This window comes from Dipodomys merriami, unplaced genomic scaffold, assembly GCF_024711535.1.
Source record: "Dipodomys merriami isolate MVZ:Mamm:240054 unplaced genomic scaffold, mDipMer1.0.p SCAF_143, whole genome shotgun sequence".
NCBI lineage: Eukaryota > Metazoa > Chordata > Mammalia > Rodentia > Heteromyidae > Dipodomys > Dipodomys merriami.
This window is the reverse complement of record NW_027202749.1, coordinates 361,596-381,575: the sequence shown is the minus strand read 5'-3', so window position 1 is coordinate 381,575 and position 19,980 is coordinate 361,596. Positions and strand designations below refer to the sequence as shown.

The 19,980-nt window shown below is 65.8% G+C and overlaps 2 protein-coding genes across 2 annotated transcripts; one reads left to right on the top strand and one right to left on the bottom strand.

Moving 5' to 3' along the window:
* Positions 1-727: 727 nt before the first annotated feature.
* On the bottom strand, positions 728-19,305 carry Idua (alpha-L-iduronidase). Its single transcript, XM_070021649.1, has 14 exons — positions 19,157-19,305; positions 18,475-18,615; positions 8,228-8,313; positions 8,038-8,145; positions 7,706-7,801; positions 7,425-7,627; positions 7,171-7,350; positions 6,858-7,074; positions 2,987-3,199; positions 2,293-2,414; positions 1,696-1,821; positions 1,544-1,620; positions 1,097-1,197; positions 728-985 (listed from the first exon to the last, which is right to left on the bottom strand). The coding sequence occupies exons 1-14, from the start codon at positions 19,303-19,305 to the stop codon at positions 852-854; spliced, it is 1,953 nt and encodes a 650-aa protein (XP_069877750.1). The 3' UTR covers positions 728-851.
* Positions 10,476-18,318, top strand: Slc26a1 (solute carrier family 26 member 1). The gene is made up of 4 exons (XM_070021650.1): positions 10,476-10,591; positions 13,618-13,743; positions 14,798-15,415; positions 16,016-18,318. The coding sequence occupies exons 3-4, from the start codon at positions 14,825-14,827 to the stop codon at positions 17,537-17,539; spliced, it is 2,115 nt and encodes a 704-aa protein (XP_069877751.1). The 5' UTR covers positions 10,476-10,591; positions 13,618-13,743; positions 14,798-14,824; the 3' UTR covers positions 17,540-18,318.
* Positions 19,306-19,980: the final 675 nt, after the last annotated feature.

The following is a 19,980-nucleotide window of genomic DNA, read 5'->3' as shown; positions in this document are numbered from 1 at the left end:
CAGAGTCACCTCCTGATGATGACTGCTGCTGCGAACCTGTGACCGGGCACGGGGCAGGATGACGGTGTGGGGCAGACGCGGTCGCAGTGTGCGCGGCAGGATGACGGTGTGGGGCAGACGCGGTCACAGTGCAGGGGCAGGACGACGGTGTGGGGCAGACGCGGTCACAGTGCAGGGGCAGGATGACGGTGTGGGGCAGACGCGGTCACAGTGCAGGGGCAGGATGACGGTGTGGGGCAGACGCAGTCACAGGGCACAGGGCAGGATGACGGTGTGGGGCAGACGCGGTCACAGGGCACAGGGCAGGATGACGGTGTGGGGCAGACGCGGTCACAGTGTGCGCGGCAGGATGACGGTGTGGGGCAGACGCGGTCGCAGTGCACGGGGCAGGCTTTCCTGCTGCTGGCCTGTCTGGCCGGGTGGGGAGGCCTCCTTCCTCCTCCACTGGGCAGGGTTCAGGGCTCCACCCTTGACCTCTGCAGAGCCCTGGGGCACACGAGGGACAGGGCCAGCTGCTCCCCAGCCGGGCTTCTGGGCCTGTGCAGGGACTGGGAGTTCCAAGTCCGCCAAGTGGAATCACTGCACCCTCCGGAAGCTTCCCGGGGGTGCTGGTCTGTGGCGCTGACTGGAGGAGGCCGCACAAGGCCCCTTCAGCTCCCTCCACCGCTCCCTTGGTGGCAGCTGCCTTATTCACCCCATGCCCGTCCACACACACGGACCCCAAGACTGAGGCACGGAAAGGTACTTTAAACGGCTGGGGGTTGGAGGTGGGCACAAAAGTATCTGATGGCCAGCTAACTGGCGAGTGGCAGTCTAGTCCATCTCGGCTGGGCTCACCAGTCAGCACAGGCTCAGGAGAACCCGGGACTCCGGGGCCCTCGGGAGGCAGGGGCCTCCAGGTAGGATCTGGGGTCTGAGAAGGGGCCTGGTCGGGCCCAGTAGTCTAGTGCTCGAACCCGGTAGGAGCCAGAGACCACAGCAGAGTCTAAAAACAAGGCAAATGTGGTCTGGAGTGTGTACCCTAAACGACCCCAAGAGCCTGAAACCCCATTCCACCAACAGCGTACCCGAGGCCCGGAAGGGACACTGGGCGTACCTGGGCTGAACACAAAGAGGTTAAAGGTCGACGGCTTCCTGCTGATGGGCGTATACACCTTGCCATCCTGGGCGAACTGGACCTCGTATGTCCACAGGCACCTGGAGGGACAGAGTCAGGACCGAAGCGGGGGTGGATGCAGGGTCACTGGCCCCTAAAGTCCTGCTTTGTGGACAGACCGATTCCCTCCGGCCCTCTTCCATTCCTTTCCTGGCTCTCCCACGAGGACAAGCCACACTAGCTGGAGGGAGAGAGCTGGGACCTAACTCTGGCTTTCAACGTCCTGTGTGGAAACCCACGGAGGAGCACACAGGCGGACCAGGGGTGTGTGTGTGGGGGGGTGCTGTGAGAGGCAGAGTGTGCAGCCAGTGGTGGAGAGGGCTGGACACCACAGGAGGCGGGAGGGGACGGGGAGGGTCAGGGATGGGCAACGGCCCACTCACGCACTTGGAGTCCACGAGCTCATCTGACCAGACCAGAACCAGCTGCCCGTGGGTCAGGGGCAGCACACGGAGCCGGCTGACCTGAGGGAGAGAAGGCTGGTGAGGTTGAGGCGGCCGGCCTGACGGCCCATGGGTGGGGTGGGGGCCTCCACCTGCCTTGCCGGGGGGCTCGGAGGGGCGTGCGCACACGTGCAGCAGCAGGAGGGAGGGCAGCGGCAGCTCGCGGTGCAGGACCAGGCGGCCCCCGCTGGGAAAGGGGTGCGGCGCCTCAACCACCGGGTCCTGGGGACAGAGCACGGCGCCAGTTTGGTGAGAGGTTCCGGGACTGAGGGCGGCCCGGCTGCCCGCCCCCCCTGCCCGCCCCCCACCCCCCCCTGCCCGCCCCCCGCCCCCCTGCCCCCCGCCCCCCCCGCCCGCCCCCTGCCCCCCGCCCCCCGACCCCCCTGCCCGCCCGCCCGCCCGCCCCTCCGTCCCCCCACCCCCCCGCCCGCCCGCCCCCTGCCCCCCGCCTGCTCCCCGCCCCGCCTGCCCCCTGCCCCCAGCCCCTCCCGCCCCCCCGCCCGCCCCCTGCCTGCCCGCCCCCTGCCCCCCGCCCGCCCCCTGCCCACCCCCTGCCCGCTCGCCCCCCGCCCCCCCCGCCCCCCCGCCCGCCCCCTCCGCCTGCTCCCCGCCCCGCCCGCCCCCTGCCCGCCCCCCCCGCCCGCCCCCCTGCCCCCCTGCCTGCCCCCCCGCCCCCCCTCCGCAGGGGGGAACCTCAGCTGCCCGCAGGAGGCGGAACTGCGCGGCCGACGGGAAGACTGGCCGGCCCAGGCGCTGCCACACGTGGTCTGGGCTGCAGAGCTGGTTGTCCAGGTAGTGCACCACATAGACGAGGCCTGCGGAACCCACTCCCAGCTCACAGGCCCGGCCCTTCCAGGTCCCTCCACCACCCGGCCCGGGGGGCGCTCCATGCAGGGGTGCTGACCCCCCAGTGCCCCGCTCACCTGGCCTGGGGGTGCTCCATGCAGGGGTGCTGACCCCCCAGTGCCTGGGGGGTGCTCCGTGCAGGGGTGCTGACCCCCCAGTGCCCTGCTCACCCGGCCCGGGGGTGCTCCATGCAGGGGTGCTGACCCCCCAGTGCCCGGGGGGTGCTCCATGCAGGGGTGCTGACCCCCCAGTGCCCCGCTCACCCGGCCCGGGGGTGCTCCATGCAGGGGTGCTGACCCCCCAGTGCCCGGGGGGTGCTCCATGCAGGGGTGCTGACCCCCCAGTGCCCCGCTCACCCGGCCCGGGGGTGCTCCATGCAGGGGTGCTGACCCCCCAGTGCCCGGGGGTGCTCCGTGCAGGGGTGCTGACCCCCCAGTGCCCCGCTCACCCGGCCCGGGGGTGCTCCGTGCAGGGGTGCTGACACCCCAGTGCCCGGGGGGTGCTCCATGCAGGGGTGCTGACCCCCCAGTGCCCCGCTCACCCGGCCCGGGGGGCGCTCCGTGCAGGTCCAGGGTCACAGGGATGCTGTGGTTGGGGTGAGCACGGATGTCATCACTCGCATAGACCAGCACTGTGGCACGCCAGGCATCAGCAACGTCCTCGGGGTGGTGGACGCTGGCCAGAACGCCCACTGTGTGGTTGCTGCTCAAGACCTCTCCAGCCTGCGACACCTGGGCCCAGAGCTGCTCCCCGTCTGCAGGAGTGGCCCGTTGGGGACGTCACCACACCCTGACCTCTGCCGGCCCAGTGCCTGGCTCCCACCGTCTGCTCCCCTGCTCCCCCTTCCTTCCTTCCTTCCTTCCTCCCTCTCTCCCTCCTTCCTTCCTCCCTCCCTCGTTCCTCCTTCCTCCCCTCCCTCCCTTCCTCCCTCCTCTATTTCCTTCCTTCCTTCCTTCCTTCCTTCCTTCCTTCCTTTCTTCCTTCCTTCCTTCCTTCCTTCCTTTTTCTTGTCAGTCATGGGGCTTGAACTCTGGGCCTTGGAGCTGTCCCTCAGCTCTTCAGCTCAAGGTGGGTGCTCTGCTGCTTGAGCCACAGCACCACTTTCAGTTTTCTGGTGGTTTATTGGAGATAAGATTCTCATGGACTTTCCTTCCCGGGCTGGCTTTGAACTGATCCTCAGATCTCAGCCTCCTGAGTAGCCGGGATGACAGGGGTGAGCCACCAGCTCCCGGCTCCCCCACTCTTTCTATGGGTCAGTCACATGGCCTCGCCATAGAGCAGGAGGAAATGAGAGCAGGGATTTGGGTGACAAGCCCTGACACTGACACTGCTGGACAGAACATGCTTGCCTCTACCATCCCAGCCACACTCGCACACGGGCACGCCCGGCTCCCAGCCTGCACACACTCACACACTGGCACGCCCGGCTCCCAGCCTGCACACACTCGCACACGGGCACGCCCGGCTCCCAGCCTGCACACACTCACACACGGGCACGCCCGGCTCCCAGCCTGCACACACTCACACACGGGCACGCGAAGCTCCCAGCCTGCACACACTCGCACACGGGCACACCTGGCTCCCAGCCTGCACACACTCACACACGGGCACACCCGGCTCCCAGCCTGCACACACTCACACACGGGCACGCCCGGCTCTCAGCCCAGCCTGCACACACTCACACACGGGCACGCCTGGCTCCCAGCCTGCACACACTCGCACACGGGCACGCCCGGCTCCCAGCCTGCACACACTCACACACGGGCACGTCCGGCTCCCAGCCTGCACACACTCGCACACGGGCACGCCCGGCGCCCAGCCTGCACACACTCACACACGGGCACGCGCAGCTCCCAGCCTGCACACACTCGCACACGGGCACGCCAGGCTCCCAGCCCAGCCTGCACACACTTGCACACGGGCACGCCCGGCTCCCAGCCTGCACACACACACACACGGGCACGCCCGGCTCCCAGCCTGCACACACACACACGGGCATGCCCAGCTCCCAGCCCAGCCTGCACACACTCACACACGGGCACGCCCGGCTCCCAGCCTGCACACACTCACACACGGGCACGCCCGGCTCCCAGCCTGCACACACACACACACGGGCACGCCCGGCTCCCAGCCTGCACACACTCGCACACGGGCATGCCCAGCTCCCAGCCCAGCCTGCACACACTCACATACGGGCACGCCCGGCTCCCAGCCTGCACACACTCACACACGGGCACGCCCGGCTCTCAGCCTGCACACACTCACACACGGGCACGCCCAGCTCCCAGCCCAGCCTGCACACACTCACATACGGGCACGCCCGGCTCCCAGCCTGCACACACTCACACACGGGCACGCCCGGCTCTCAGCCTGCACACACTCGCACACGGGCACGCCCGGCTCCCAGCCTGCACACACTCACACACGGGCACGCCCGGCTCTCAGCCCAGCCTGCACACACACACACGGGCACGCCTGACTCCCAGCCTGCACACACTCACACACGGGCACGCCCAGCTCCCAGCCTGCACACACTCACACATGGGCACGCCTGGCTCTCAGCCCAGCCTGCACACACTCACACACGGGCACGCCCAGCTCCCAGCCTGCACACACTCACACACGGGCACGCCCGGCTCTCAGCCCAGCCTGCACACACTCACACACGGGCACGCCCGGCTCTCAGCCTGCACACACTCACACACGGGCACGCCTGGCTCCCAGCCTGCACACACTCACACACGGGCACGCCCGGCTCCCAGCCTGCACACACTCACACACGGGCACGCCTGGCTCCCAGCCTGCACACACTCGCACACAGGCACGCCTGGCTCCCAGCCTGCACACACTCGCACACGGGCACGCCCGGCTCCCAGCCTGCACACACACACACGGGCACGCCCGGCTCCCAGCCCAGCCTGCACACACTCACACGGGCACGCCCAGCTCCCAGCCCAGCCTGCACACACTCACACACGGGCACGCCCAGCTCCCAGCCCAGCCTGCACACACTCACACACGGGCACGCCCAGCTCCCAGCCTGCACACACTCACACACGGGCACGCCCGGCTCTCAGCCCAGCCTGCACACACTCACACACGGGCACGCCCGGCTCTCAGCCTGCACACACTCACACACGGGCACGCCTGGCTCCCAGCCTGCACACACTCACACACGGGCACGCCCGGCTCCCAGCCTGCACACACTCACACACGGGCACGCCTGGCTCCCAGCCTGCACACACTCGCACACAGGCACGCCTGGCTCCCAGCCTGCACACACTCGCACACGGGCACGCCCGGCTCCCAGCCTGCACACACACACACGGGCACGCCCGGCTCCCAGCCCAGCCTGCACACACTCACACGGGCACGCCCAGCTCCCAGCCCAGCCTGCACACACTCACACACGGGCACGCCCAGCTCCCAGCCCAGCCTGCACACACTCACACACGGGCACGCCCTGCTCCCAGCCTGCACACACTCACACACGGGCACGCCCGGCGCCCAGCCTGCACACACTCACACACGGGCACGCCCAGATCCCAGCCTGCACACACTCGCACACGGGCACGCCCAGATCCCAGCCTGCACACACACACACGGGCACGCCCGGCTCCCAGCCTGCACACACACACACGGGCACGCCCAGATCCCAGCCTGCACACACTCGCACATGGGCACGCCCGGCTCCCAGCCTGCACACACACACGGGCACGCCTGGCTCCCAGCCTGCACACACTCACACACGGGCACGCCCGGCTCCCAGCCCAGCCTGCACACACTCGCACACGGGCACGCCCGGCTCTCAGCCCAGCCTGCACACACTCGCACACGGGCACGCCCGGCTCCCAGCCCAGCTTGCACACTCACACACAGGCACGCCCGGCTCCCAGCCTGCACACACTCACACAAGGGCACGCCCAGCTCCCAGCCCAGCCTGCATACACTCACACACGGGCACGCCCGGCTCCCAGCCTGCACACACTCACACACGGGCACGCCCAGCTCCCAGCCTGCACACACTCACACACGGGCACGCCTGGCTCCCAGCCTGCACACACTCACACGGGCACGCCCAGCTCCCAGCCCAGCCTGCACACACTCACACACGGGCACGCCTGGCTCCCAGCCTGCACACACTCACACACGGGCACGCCCGGCTCCCAGCCTGCACACACTCACACACGGGCACGCCTGGCTCCCAGCCTGCACACACTCACACACGGGCACGCCCAGCTCCCAGCCCAGCCTGCACACACTCACACACGGGCATGCCCGGCTCCCAGCCTGCACATACTCACACACGGGCACGCCCAGCTCCCAGCCTTCTCAGCCTGCACACACTCACACACGGGCACGCCCGGCTCCCAGCCCAGCCTGCACACAGGGTGGCAAGGGGGTCGTCTCACCCAGCAGGGCCAGCAGCCCCATGGCGGCGAGCACCGGCTTGCGCAGCAGCTGCACGTGCGGCGGGCAGGTGTTGTTGACCTGGAAGCGCGCCGTGAGTGTGCGCTGGGAGAACGGGTGCGGGTGGTAGCTGAGAAAGGCATTGTCATTGCTGAGGAGAGCGTACCGGAAGGAGGAGCTGGAGTTGGCAACCAGGAGGTTCTGATGCTGTGAGATGACCTGAGGGCAGGTGGAGAGCGCCGGCAGCTCCCGCCCCACGCTCCCAGCGGGAGCCCGGGCTGTGCCTCCCAGCCCACAGGCCCACGGGACACGCACCTTCACCACCATGGCTGCATAGGTCACGTCTGCCCGCCAAGGCTGTGGCACAGACCAGCCCACCAGGGGGTCTGCCTCGTCGTTGTAGATGGGGGTGTCCTTGAACTTGGGGAAGAGCTGCTGTATCTGCCGCACGGCGGCCGCTTCCTGCTCCAGGATGGCGATGGAGCTGCCTGAGCCCTGCAGGCGGCACCGGGCTCAGCGCCACCTCCGGCTGCTGGCAGCAGCGGGTGGGCCGGGCGGGTGGCAGGCACCTTCTTGTGCAGGGAGATGTAGTCCAGCCGAACGCCCACCTCCCCAGTGAAGAAGTTGGTGCCGTTAGCACAATGAGCCAGGAGGCTCCAACACAGTGGCGATCGAGGCGGGGGGTGGAAGGAGTCGCCGGGGCCGCCCAGCCGCAGGGCAGGGCTGGCCGCTCGCAGGCCCTCGGAGCAGGCGTCATAGTAGTTCAGGAAGCCTGGGCAGAACCATGCTAAGGGTCTCAGGGGTGCCAGGCCCCCTCCACACACGCCCCACCAGACACAGCGGCACCCACCTTGTGCGGTCATGGACACGTTGTCAAAGTCATGGTGATCCGGTTCATTCCAGGTCTCAAAATTCCACTTGGAAACCTGTGCCAGTCCGTACCTCCCTGCACAGTGCCCTGCTGGCATGAGGGCTCCACCCTCAGCCCTCAGCACAGAGCCCACCCTACACTCCCAGGGTTGGGTGCCCAGGGAGGGGGTCTGGCTGTGACAGGGGTCTGACTGGAAGTGGCCTCCACCAAGAAGCCCTGACTTGGGGCGGGGAGGAGGGCAGTAATGGCAGAAGACGGCCAGGTGGCCTGGGGGGGGAGCAGCCTGCCTGGGTTTCTCCTGTACCCCACACCTATGTATCTCCTGGCCAGGAGAGAGACGAGGTCCTTCCACTCAAACACCTGCTGCTTGTCCTCAAAATCAGTGAAGTGTCCCGAGGGGCTGCCCATCAGCTCAAAACCTGCAACAGAGGGGTGAGCGCCGGCTGCTCACGCACGAGCCGCCCGGCTGGTGCTCCAGCTCCGGGACAGATTGCTGCTCACCAGGGAGGAGCTGGTTCTCCTCGAGGAGATCCAGGTAGGAGTCCAAGTGGGTAAAGTTGTAGCTCAGATCCTGCCCAGATGACTTCCTGTGGAAGGACGGTCAGTGATGGAGGAGAGCCCCAGGAATGGTGGCCACATTGAAGCAGGCACGGGGAGCCCAGCTCTCCGTGGGCCTTCCGGGAGAATGCACCAGCACTGTGGAAGCATGTCACCCAGTCTAATGCGAACGAAGAAGATGAAAGACTTGAAATGGGGCTCAGGCCAGCCATGACACCTAGTGATAAGAGAAGCAGATGGGTCCTGGAGGAAAGGTACAAGAAGACACTGAGGAGTAGGGTGGACAAGGGACCGCTGATCCAAGAGCAGGGCCAGTGGAACCCAGTGGACACTCTACCCTGCTTCTCTACACTCAGAATATGGTCCCAAATTTGACCCAATACTCTCCTTTCCCTCCCAGACTCCAAGAGGCAACCTGGATGGATGGACAGAAAGGAGAACTGGAAAGCCTCACAGACTCCTCACTTCCCAGATGGTGCCGATTCCCATGGGGCCCACATTGCAAGAGAGATTGTGTTATCAGACAACGGAGTCTTCTTGTTTGAATTTGTTGTTACTGCAAAGGTGATATACAGAGGGGTTACAGTTACGTAAGTCAGATAAAGAGTACATTTCCTTTTTGTTGTTGTTGTCGATCATGGAGCTTGAACTCTGGGCATAGGCACTGTCCTGGCTTACTTTGCTTAATATAATTTTTTTTTCCAAGTTTTTCCATTCCTCATCAATGAGACAGTAACACTCTTTCTGAAGATAAATAGGAAGCCCACAGAATGGAAAAGTATTTTACCCACTGTGCATCAGACAAGGTCTTCATATATAAAATATACTTAAAGCTCTAAAAGTTAGCCTGCCTAAAAAAATAACCTCTCAAAAACATGACAACCCAATTAATAAATGGGCTAAAGACTTAAAGAGAGATTTCTCAGAAGAAGAAGTAAGAGTGGCCAGTAGACACATGAAGAAATGCTCAACATCTCTGGCCATAAAAGAAATGCAAACCAAATACTGATATTCCACCTCACTCCAGTTATCAAAAAAAAAAAAACCTAATAATAACAGATACTGGTGGGGATATGGACAAAAGGGAACTCTTATTACACTGTTGGTGGAAAAGAAAACTTGTTCAACCACTCTGGAAAGTGGTATGGAGGGTCCTCAAAAGACAAAACCTAGTTTCTCTGTGACCCAGAAACTCTAAACCTGGGCATTTATCCAATAGACCACAAACAAGGCCAGACTAAAGCTACCAGCACAACCATGTTCACTGCAGCATTGTTTACCATAGCCAAGTCTTGGAATGAACCCATATGCCCCTCAGTAGACAAATGAGTCAAGAAAACGTGGAATATATACACAATGGAATTCGTCTCATCCATCAGAAAGAATGACATTGTGCCTGTATCTTTAATAAAACACCAGATGGGATGAAGGGTTCAGAGTTATCAGAGAGGTGCCATCAAAGCCTTGCCAACTGCAGGGACAAGCCAGTGAGAGAACAAGTAACAAGGTGCCCTGGGGGCACCCAAGCGTCAGACAGGCAGCTGGCAGGCCTGGTGCAGAGTACGTTGTTCACCCAGAGGATGCTCCCTGGGGTCTTGAGACACGAAGATGTGCCTGTGCCGTTGTCTCAGAGGAGTGCCGCCGCTGGGAAGTTCCCTGTGCTGGGCAGGAGTTAAGGAAGCAGGTTTGTGAGGGTGGTCTAGGTGAGGTCCCTGGCGTTTAGGGGTCTGGGCCCGAGGAGGGGCCCAGGGAGGAGCCCCCGGAGTGCTGACCCTGGGGAAGGGCCAATCCGAGACCCAGGTGAGCCAGGACGTCCTGCCGACATCCCCCAGAGGACACAGGGGGCCAGGTGCCAGGGCAGGACGGGGAGGGGGCGGCCAGCACGGTGGCCCGTGGACAGCAGGCTCCGGCCGGACCAGCTCCTGTTACAGGCTGGCCATCCCAGGCCCGGCTCCCTGGCCCGGCCGTGCCCGGGGGCCCTCGCCCCAGGTCAGCCCCGCCGTTAGGCCCTGGGACAACAATTAACACAGCCTGCAGAGGCCGGTTCTAGAAGGATCGCAGCGGAGCCGGTGCCCGCACCCCGGGCGCGCCAGGCCTCCGGCAGGTGCCCTGGTCCCCGGCCTGCCGCCTCGCCCCGTCCCCGGTCCCCGGCCTGCAGCCCCGCCCCGGCCCCGGGAGGAGACGGGAGCTCCCGCGGGCCCGCGCCCCGCCCGCAGGCCCAGGGCCGAAGCCCCTCCGCCCAGCCGCGGACGCGGACGGCGCGCGCCGCCCCTTCACCGTGGCCAGGGACGGGCCGCTGCCCCGCCGGTGAGTGCGCCGCCCGAGGGGAGGGGCGGGCGGGGCGGGGCGGGACCCTGCGGGGCGCAGAACGCTGGGGGGAGGCCCGCGGACACGCGAGCCCCAGGCGCGGACACGCGAGCCCCAGGCGCGGAAACGCGAGCCCCAGGCGCGGAAACGCGAGCCCCAGGCGCGGGTGCGCGGTGGGCGTGGCCGCTGCGCGGGAACCGGACCGCAGGGGGGGGGAGGGCGTGCACCTGAGGGGAGGGAGGGGAGGCTGCAGGGCGATGCCAGGCCTGGGCAGGGGGAGGGGAGGCTGCAGGGCGATGCCAGGCCCGGGCAGGGGGAGGGGAGGCTGCAGGGCGATGCCAGGCCTGGGCAGGGGGAGGGGGGTTCGGGGCAGGGGAGGGGGAGGGGAGGCTGCAGGGCGATGCCAGGCCTGGGCAGGGGGAGGGGAGGCTGCAGGGCGATGCCAGGCCTGGGCAGGGGGAGGGGGGTTCGGGGCAGGGGAGGGGGAGGGGAGGCTGCAGGGCGATGCCAGGCCTGGGCAGGGGGAGGGGAGGCTGCAGGGCGATGCCAGGCCTGGGCAGGGGGAGGGGGGTTCGGGGCAGGGGAGGGGGAGGGGAGGCTGCAGGGCGATGCCAGGCCTGGGCAGGGGGAGGGGGGTTCGGGGCAGGGGAGGGGGAGGGGAGGCTGCAGGGCGATGCCAGGCCTGGGCACAGCCGGCAGTGGCTTGGGGTGGGGGGTGGGGGTCTGCGCAGCCTGGGCTGGACATCCTTTCCAGTCTCTTTTGGAAGCAGTTCTGATCGGGCTCCAAGAGCTGCCTCTTCTGTCTGTTTCCATCAGAGGTAGGGATACAATGTTTCCTTTCCAAATAGGAGGAAGGGTTACAATGTTCCCTTTCCAAATGTACTCAAAGTTTTAAAATCCATTTAGATCACAAAAGGCTAGCCAGGTACCGGTGGCTCGTCAGGCCTGTAATCCTAGAGCTACTCAGGAGGCTGAGATCTGAGGATCACAGTTCAAAGCCAGCCCAGGCAGGAAAGTCCATGAGACTCTTATCTCCAATAAATACGCAGAAAACCGGATGTGGCACTGTGGCTCAAGTGGTAGAGTGCTCGCCTTGAGCTGAAGAGCTGAGGGACAGTGCCCAGGCCCAGAGTTCAAGCCCCACGACCGACAAGAAAAAGAAAAAGAAAGAGAGAAAGAGAGAAAGGAAGGAAGGAAGGAAGGAAGAAAAAGAAAGAAAGGCAGGCAGGCAGGCAGGCAGGCTGTCACCAGGAGCAGTGTGGCAACTAGGGGCAGTGCAGGCTGTCACCAGGAGCAGCGTGGCGTCTAGGGGCAATGCAGGCTGTCACCAGGAGCAGCGTGGCGACTAGGGGCAATGCTGGCTGTCACCAGGAGCAGTGTGGCGTCTAGGGGCAATGCAGGCTGTCACCAGGAGCAGCGTGGCGACTAGGGGCAGTGCTGGCTGTCACCAGGAGCAGTGTGGCATCTAGGGGCAATGCAGGCTGTCACCAGGAGCAGCGTGGCGACTAGGGGCAGTGCTGGCTGTCACCAGGAGCAGTGTGGCGTCTAGGGGCAATGCAGGCTGTCACCAGGAGCAGTGTGGCGTCTAGGGGCAGGCAGGCTGTCACCAGGAGCAGTGTGGCGTCTAGGGGCAGTGCTGGCTGTCACCAGGAGCAGCGTGGCGACTAGGGGCAGTGCAGGCCTGCAGCCCTGCCTCCATGGGCCTAGCAGAGTGGAGTCTGCAGGCCCACACTGGGGGGGAGGGGGGACTGGACACGGCCACCCTCACCATTGACCTCAGCCCACGAGAGACCAAGCAGAAGGATACCCCACCCCACCCCCACCCCCCTGCTTCATTCTCATGTGGCAGATGCAACCCACTGTGCATGATCAACTTCTACGCTCAGACCAGGCTGGCAAGGCCTGGTGTGCATGCTCACCTTCTAGACTCAGACCAGGCTGGCAAGGCCTGGTGTGCATGCTCACCTTCTACGCTCACACCAGGCTGGCAAGGCCTGGTGTGCATGCTCACCTTCTACGCTCACACCAGGCTGGCAAGGCCTGGTGTGCATGCTCACCTTCTAGACTCAGACCAGGCTGGCAAGGTCTGGTGTGCATGCTCACCTTCTAGACTCAGACCAGGCTGGGCAAAGCAGGGAGCAGTCAAGGTGGCAGAAACAAGAGCCACCCCCAGCTACCTGGGTGCACCCCCACTGTGCAGTGTGTTCCGTAGGACACCCTTATCACACAGCCAGGGCTCTGCTCTCTTGGGAGACCCAAAAAGAGGAAGCCAGTCCCCCAGGCGTTCCCCTGGGAGTTCCCCAGCTGCTCTTCTATTGTGGGGTGACATTGTCAGCACTGCCCACTTGCCAGCTCCCGTAGAGCCATTTTTTCCTCAGGAGCTGGGCAGGCAGTGGCCTGAGAGGCCTAGAGGTGGGGAGGGGCCTCGTCCAGGCTCCAGCCCGAGGCCTGGCAGAGCCATGGAGGTGCTGAGACCCTGGGGCAGGGTTGTCCAGGAAGCAAGATCGACTTGGGGAAGAGCCGCATCCTGAGCACACACTGCGTCACCTCACAGCACGGCGCCCACCACAATCCAAGCCCAGACCCCTCCCCCGGGGGGGCTCCTGGTGGTCTCCGGCCAGGCCTGTGGCCAGACCAACTCCTGGCAGGAGAAAGGATAATCTCCAGTTGGCCAGCTCCGCTGCGGGGCATGGAGGTCCACGGCACTTGACTGCGGGCCCCACGCTAAGGGGTAGCAGGGTACCTGTGCTCCGCTTCGTCAGGAGCCTACTGCTGCACCCACCGTCACCCACCCCAGCCCTCCAGGCAGGACTGCAGCCACTGGTACCTGGGCCCCTACTCCAGAGAGGCCCACACCACCTTAATTATCTGTGGGCCTCTGATTCTGATTACAGTACAACCCACAGGATTAGCTCACCGGATTAGCTGCTCAGGTAACACTCGATTGTCAGGGACAAACGCATGACTCAGCTATCTTTGGGGTAAATAATTTAACAGCAGGCCCAGTACCAAGTGCTCCCCCACAGGCCTGCCTCAGACCTGCTGCCCCTGCTCCCCACCTGCTCACCGGAGCCAGAACGCTCAGGCGTCCCTCCCACCGGCAGCCTCCAGCCCCCGGGGTCCCCACAGCCCAGCCTGTGCACCGCCTCCAGGTAAGCCTCACCCCTGCACCTCAACACCAGGCCACAGGGGAGGTGGCTGGCTGGGCAGACAGGACCCAGATCCCACCGTTTCTTTGGAGGGCACTCAGGCGCAAAGCATCTCTGTGCCTGGATTCCTAGGGACTTGGGGTGAGCATCAAAGCACCCAGGGCCCCCTAGGTATTGGGGTCTGCAGGGCTGGGCACCCACGGCTGGCCACCCCCGACCGCCGACAATGGGCCACAGCCAGCACTGGGTGCTCCAGCAGAACAAAGGGTGTTTGCTCAGAACTGCCACAAGGGAATTTTTTAAACAAGTACTTTGGAACTTGTAAACAGAACGGACCCAAGGCTGCCAGGTGGACAGGGTGGCTTGAGTGCTCTCCAGCACACAGGCAGGGGTCAGTGCTCCGGAAAGGGGCTTTGGCTCTCAGTGTCCCACAGACCTGGAGCCCAAAAGATGATGTCTGTCACCCCAGCTCCACGTCCAGCTAGCCGGTCAGGCTCCTTCTAAGCTGTGGTACAGATCTGGCACCACGATGCTGGTGGGGGTACAAAGAACTCCGCCAGTCCCAGGGCCTTTGGTGTCCACAGAGCAGCAGCTGGAGCTCCTGGAGGTTGGATTCTGGTGGAGGCGTGAGGTGGACAATACAGGGAGCTGGGCAGTGGACAAGAAGAAGTTGGAGCTGAGATTTCGTAGCACGTCCACCTTTCTGTCTGACCTTTGCTGACCGAAGCCTCTGTGTGGCTGAGGCACAGCCATTTCCTCCTCTTTGAGGCAACGCTGGGATGCCTGAGGTGAATTTCAGGGAAGAGACCCTATGGGTTGAGGCTGAGCCTGGACAGAAGATCTGTTGGCCACCCGGAGCACCCCTAACTCGCACACCAAGCCACGTGGCTCTGTCATAATTGCAGCTCCTTACAGATAAGAGTTTTGGAGTTCAAGGCCTGATGTCCATCCACAAAGGGCAGCAGAGCTAGGGCCTACAGTCAGGGACAGGTGAGTCTCCTTTCCGAAGCACGTTCCTGGACTCCAAGGCCCCAACCACACCCACTTTCCCTTTCAGGTTGGCCGGTGGGGCTGGTGTGGCAGGATGGCTGCATCCCCGGAGCCCCAGAAGCAGGGTGAGGCACTGGTGCTGGTCCGACGGCAGCGCCCAGTGTCCCAGGGCTTGCTGGAGACACTGCAGGCCAGGCTGACCCAGAGCTGCACCTGCAGTGTGCCACGTGTCCAGGCGCTGGTGCAGGACCTGGTCCCAGCCACAAGCTGGCTGCGCCACTACCGTCTGAGGGAGCACCTGCCAGGTGACATCATGTCTGGGCTGGTCATCGGCATCATCCTGGTACCACAAGCCATCGCATACTCGCTGCTGGCCGGGCTGCAGCCCATTTACAGCCTCTACACCTCCTTCTTTGCCAACCTCATCTACTTCCTCATGGGCACCTCACACCACGTCTCCGTGGGCATCTTCAGCCTTCTGTGCCTCATGGTAGGACAGGTGGTGGACCGCGAGCTGCAGCTGGCCGGCTTTGACCCCTCTCGGGACGGCCCGGGACATGGGGACAACGGCAGTGCCTTCAACGGCTCAGCGGTCCTGCTGGAGTTTGGGCTGCAGAGCTGCGGGCGGGACTGCCACGCCATCCGCATTGCCACCGCCCTGACGCTGGTGACCGGGATCTACCAGGTGAGAGCCCCGCTACACGTGGGCGGGTCTGGCCGGCTCAGCTGCTGGCGGGGGCCCTGGGCGCCTGCCACCCATCAGCAGTGTGAGCCTGGGAGGAGGCATCCTTCAGCCGCAGGCCAGGCCTCCGAGAGGGCACAGGAGCGCGGCCCCAGGCCTCCGAGAGGGCACAGGAACGCGGCCCCAGGCAGGGCCGCCGAGAGGGCACAGGAGTGCGGCCCCAGGCAGGGCCGCCGAGAGGGCACAGGAGCGCGGCCCCAGGCCTCCGGGAGGGCACAGGAGCGCGGCCCCAGGGAGGGCCGCCGAGAGGGCACAGGAGCGTGGCCCCAGGCAGGAGGCGGGCAGTATGGGAAGTGTTCAATTGCAGCCCCGTGGGGTGGGCCTGGGTCTGTCTGTCCCATTCCCTTTGTCAGTCCCGTGGATGTGCAGGAGGGAGCCGGGTAGGCAGCGCTTCGGCACTCAGAGACCCGATTCTGAAACAAAACCAAGTTCTGCCCGTGAGACATGAGTGTCCACGCCAGGATGTGCGGCCGTGTCCCCCAACGTGGAGTTAGGCCACAAGCGGGCCATGTGGCTCAGCCAGCTAACCACGCTCTTTTCCAGGTCCTCATGAGTGTCCTCCGGCTGGGCTTCGTGTCCACCTACCTCTCACAACCACTGCTGGACGGCTTCGCCACGGGGGCCTCTGTGACCATCTTGACCTCGCAGCTCAGGCACCTGCTGGGGGTGCGGATCCCCCGGCACCAGGGCCCGGGCATGGTGGTCAGCACGTGGCTGAGCCTGCTGCGCAGCCTGGGGCAAGCCAACCTGTGTGATGTAGTCACCAGCGCTGTGTGCCTGGCGGTGCTGCTGGCGGCTAAGGCGCTCTCGGATCGCTTTCGGCACCGCCTGCGCGTGCCGCTGCCCACAGAGCTGCTGGTCATCGTGGTGGCCACGCTCGTGTCCCACTTTGGGCAGTTCCACGAGCACTTCGGCTCCAGTGTGGCTGGTAACATCCCCACGGGCTTCGTGGCTCCACAGGTACCACACCCCAGGCTGATGTGGCGTGTGTCACTGGACGCCGTGTCCCTGGCCCTCGTGGGCTCGGCCTTCTCCATCTCGCTGGCAGAGATGTTCGCTCGCAGCCACGGCTACTCTGTCCGGGCCAACCAGGAGCTGCTGGCTGTGGGCTGCTGCAACGTGCTGCCTGCCTTCTTCCACTCCTATGCCACTAGTGCCACCCTGGCCAAGAGCCTGGTGAAGACCGCCACTGGCTGCCGGACACAGCTGTCCAGCGTGGTCAGCGCTGCGGTGGTGCTGCTGGTCCTCTTGGTGCTGGCCCCGCTGTTCCGAGACCTACAGCGGAGCGTGCTGGCCTGCATCATTGTGGTCAGCCTCAGGGGGGCCCTGCGGAAGGTGAAGGACCTCCCGGGGCTGTGGCGGCTGAGCCCAGCGGATGCCCTGGTCTGGGTGGCCACGGCCGTCACTTGCATCCTGGTCAGCACGGAGGCCGGGCTGCTGGCCGGACTGCTGCTCTCACTTCTCAGCCTGGTAGGCCGCACACAGCGCCCTCGGGCCACCCTGCTCGCCCGTGTCGGAGACTCGGCCTTCTACGAGGACGCTATGGAGTTCGTGGGCCTCCTGCCTCCGCCGGGCGTGCAGGTGTTCCGCTTTGCAGGGCCGCTCTACTATGCCAACAAGGACTTCTTCCTGCAGTCACTCTACAGACTCACAGGGCTAGATGCAGGGTGTCTGGCCACCAGGAAGAAGGAGCAGAGCCTAGAGGTGGTGGTCAGTGAGAGGAGCCCCCCTGATGGCAAAAACCTGGGCTCCGTGAGCAGCGAGGCCAGGCTGATGCCCCTGGAAGTCGGTTTCCACACGGTGGTCCTCGACTGTGCCCCTCTGCTGTTCCTGGATGTGGCCGGTGTGGCCACGCTGCAGGCCCTGCGCAGGGATTACAGAACCCTGGGCGTGGCCCTGCTCCTGGCCTGCTGCAGCCCCCCCGTGAGGGACACGCTGAGGAGGGGGGGCTTTCTGGGGGAGGACCAGGGAGCGGAGGATGAGCAGCTCTTCCCCAGTGTGCACAGTGCTGTGGAGGCTGCACATGCCGGCCACAGGGAGCTGAGGACTGCTGACTCCGCCCTCTAGCAGGGCCAGGGCCTGGTCATCCGTCTCTCCTCCCCTCTGGGAGCTGAGGCCCATGTTGCAAGTCATCGCTGTCCTCCTTCCCCAGGGCAATGCAAGGTCTAGTGGTGTCTGAGAGACGTGACTTTGGGCCATCTCTTCCCTGGAGAAGCCAGAGAAGCCAAACTGGAAGAGTGGTACTCTGAACACGCCCAAGAACCCCACACATTCAATGCTGAGCACCTGCTGTCCTAATGGGCGCTCAGCCTGGTGCTAGCACCACAAGGCTCCTAGGCCGGCATGCTCAGAAGAGCCGTGTCTGCTTTGACATCCTGAGTTGCCATCTTATTTGAAGAGGATCCTGTAAACTATCCCCAGGCCTACTCAGCCCCTGCCCCACTGGGCTGCAGTCAGACATGCAGCCAAGGCAAGACGGTCTGTCTGTGGAAGGCCACCCTCCCCCGGCGCTCCTCCACCTCATGCTGACCCGGGCAGGGCCTCACAGGACAGCCATCCACTCCAGGGTAGCTGCCCCAATGTCAGGGCCAAATGACCGACACACCCTCAGACTGGCTGGGGACAGCAGCCCTGGTCAGCTCAGCCAGCAACACACAGCACGGCGGACGCACACAGCCCTGTGCTGTGTAGTCCAGCCCCATCTGAACCCCCAGACGACCTTCAGGGAGAAACCACTGGACCAAGAGGCCACCCTCAGCACACAGGGGCCTTGGGGACCCCCACACAGCCAGCCCAGACGTCCCCCCACCACCAAGGGGGAAATAAACAGGAAGCACAGGTCAGTGTTCCTCAGAGTAGGTCCCATTCTGTGTTCCACTACGAAGCTCCACCGGCAACCAAGCACTGTGCCCCACGTCTACCCGTGAGCCCAGCCGTTCCTCAGCATCTCCGGGAGGGGCCTTTAGCTGGCCGCCGGCCCGCCCTCCCACCCGTACACGCACCTGGCTGTGACAAGATCCAGGAGCCAGTGTGTGCGGACCTGCCTGATGCCACCGTGAGGGACGGCGCCCACATAGGCGAGGTTCAGCCGCTGGTCCCAGCTGAGGTCATAGCGGTCAGCCTGGCTGTGGGGCAGAGGTGGGCTGCAGAAAGGACAGACAGGGCGCGGTTGGTGACTAGGAGCACCTGACTAGGAGGGCCCAGGGGATGGACAGTGTGTGTCCTCCCCCTGACTTGGATAAAGCGCCCCTTGCTCCAGGAAAGAGGTGCGGGCTGGCTCCCACGGGATGCCTGGCGACTGTTCGGCCTGGCAGCTGCCTGCTGGACTGGGCTGGGCTGGCCACAGGGCTGGGGCGGGCAGCGCGGCCAGGCGGCCCGGGAGCCTCCAGGTCCATTGGCTGGGTACTGCGGGGAAGTCTGGGGTCCTCTCTCGGGGGGAGCGCCCCACGGGGGGATCACGCGGTGCCCCTAGAGGGTCACGGGGCCCACGGGGGCCATGGGGGGTCACGGGGGCCCACGGAGGGGGGGCTTCCCCGCACGCCAGGCCCGCGGAGCTGGCACAAAGGCGTTTCCCGGCGGAGCCCGGGGAGCCCCGGGCCGGCCCCGGGTGGGGCTGAGCGGCCTGGGCTGGGGGAGCGCGGCTGGCCGGCCGGCGGGCTCCGCGTCTCCCGGCAGGTCGCTCACCAGAAGCCGGTGCTCCTCCAGAAGGGCCGCAGCGGGCGGAGCGCGCGCGCCGCGTCCACGCGCACCAGGTGCGGGGTCTCGGCCCGGGCCGCCGGGGGCGCGGCCACGAGCGCGGCCACGAGCGCCAGCAGCGCGGCGCGGGGGCGCATGGCGGGGCGCGCGGCGGGGCGCATGGCGGGGCGCATGGCGGGGCGCGCGGCGGGGCGCGCGGCGGGGCGCATGGCGGGGCGCATGGCGGGGCGCATGGCGGGGCGCGCGGCGGGGTGCATGGCGGGGCGCATGGCGGGGCGCATGGCGGGGCGCGCGGCGGGGCGCGCGGCGGGGCGCATGGCGGGGTGCGCGGCGGGGCGCATGGCGGGGCGCATGGCGGGGCGCGCGGCGGGGCGCGCGGCGTCCGGGAGGCGCCCACGTGACCGCGGGCCGGGAGGGGCCGGGGCCGGGGCCGGGGCGGAAGCCGGGGCTGGGGCCGGGATGGGCGGGCACGGGGCGGGCGGGCGGGCCTCGGGGTTCCTCTTCCGGGCGAGCCCGGCCCTGATCTCGGCGCCCCGGCTGGGTGGGCGGCGCCGGGCGGCTGCGGGATCGGCCTGGGCTGCGGGATCGGCCTGGGCTGCGGGATCGGCCTGGGCTGCGGGATCGGCCTGGGCGCGGGCGGCGGGGCCAGGGGGATGCGGGGGGGGGGGGGAGGGTCATCGGCCGCGGTGTCGGGGCGCGGCCGACGCGTCTCCTCAGGCTCCGGAGCCGGGCCTCGGCCCGAAGGCCTGGCCGGACCTAGGATCTGGGACCCCGGACCCCGGACCCAGGATCCTGGACCCGAACCCCGGGGC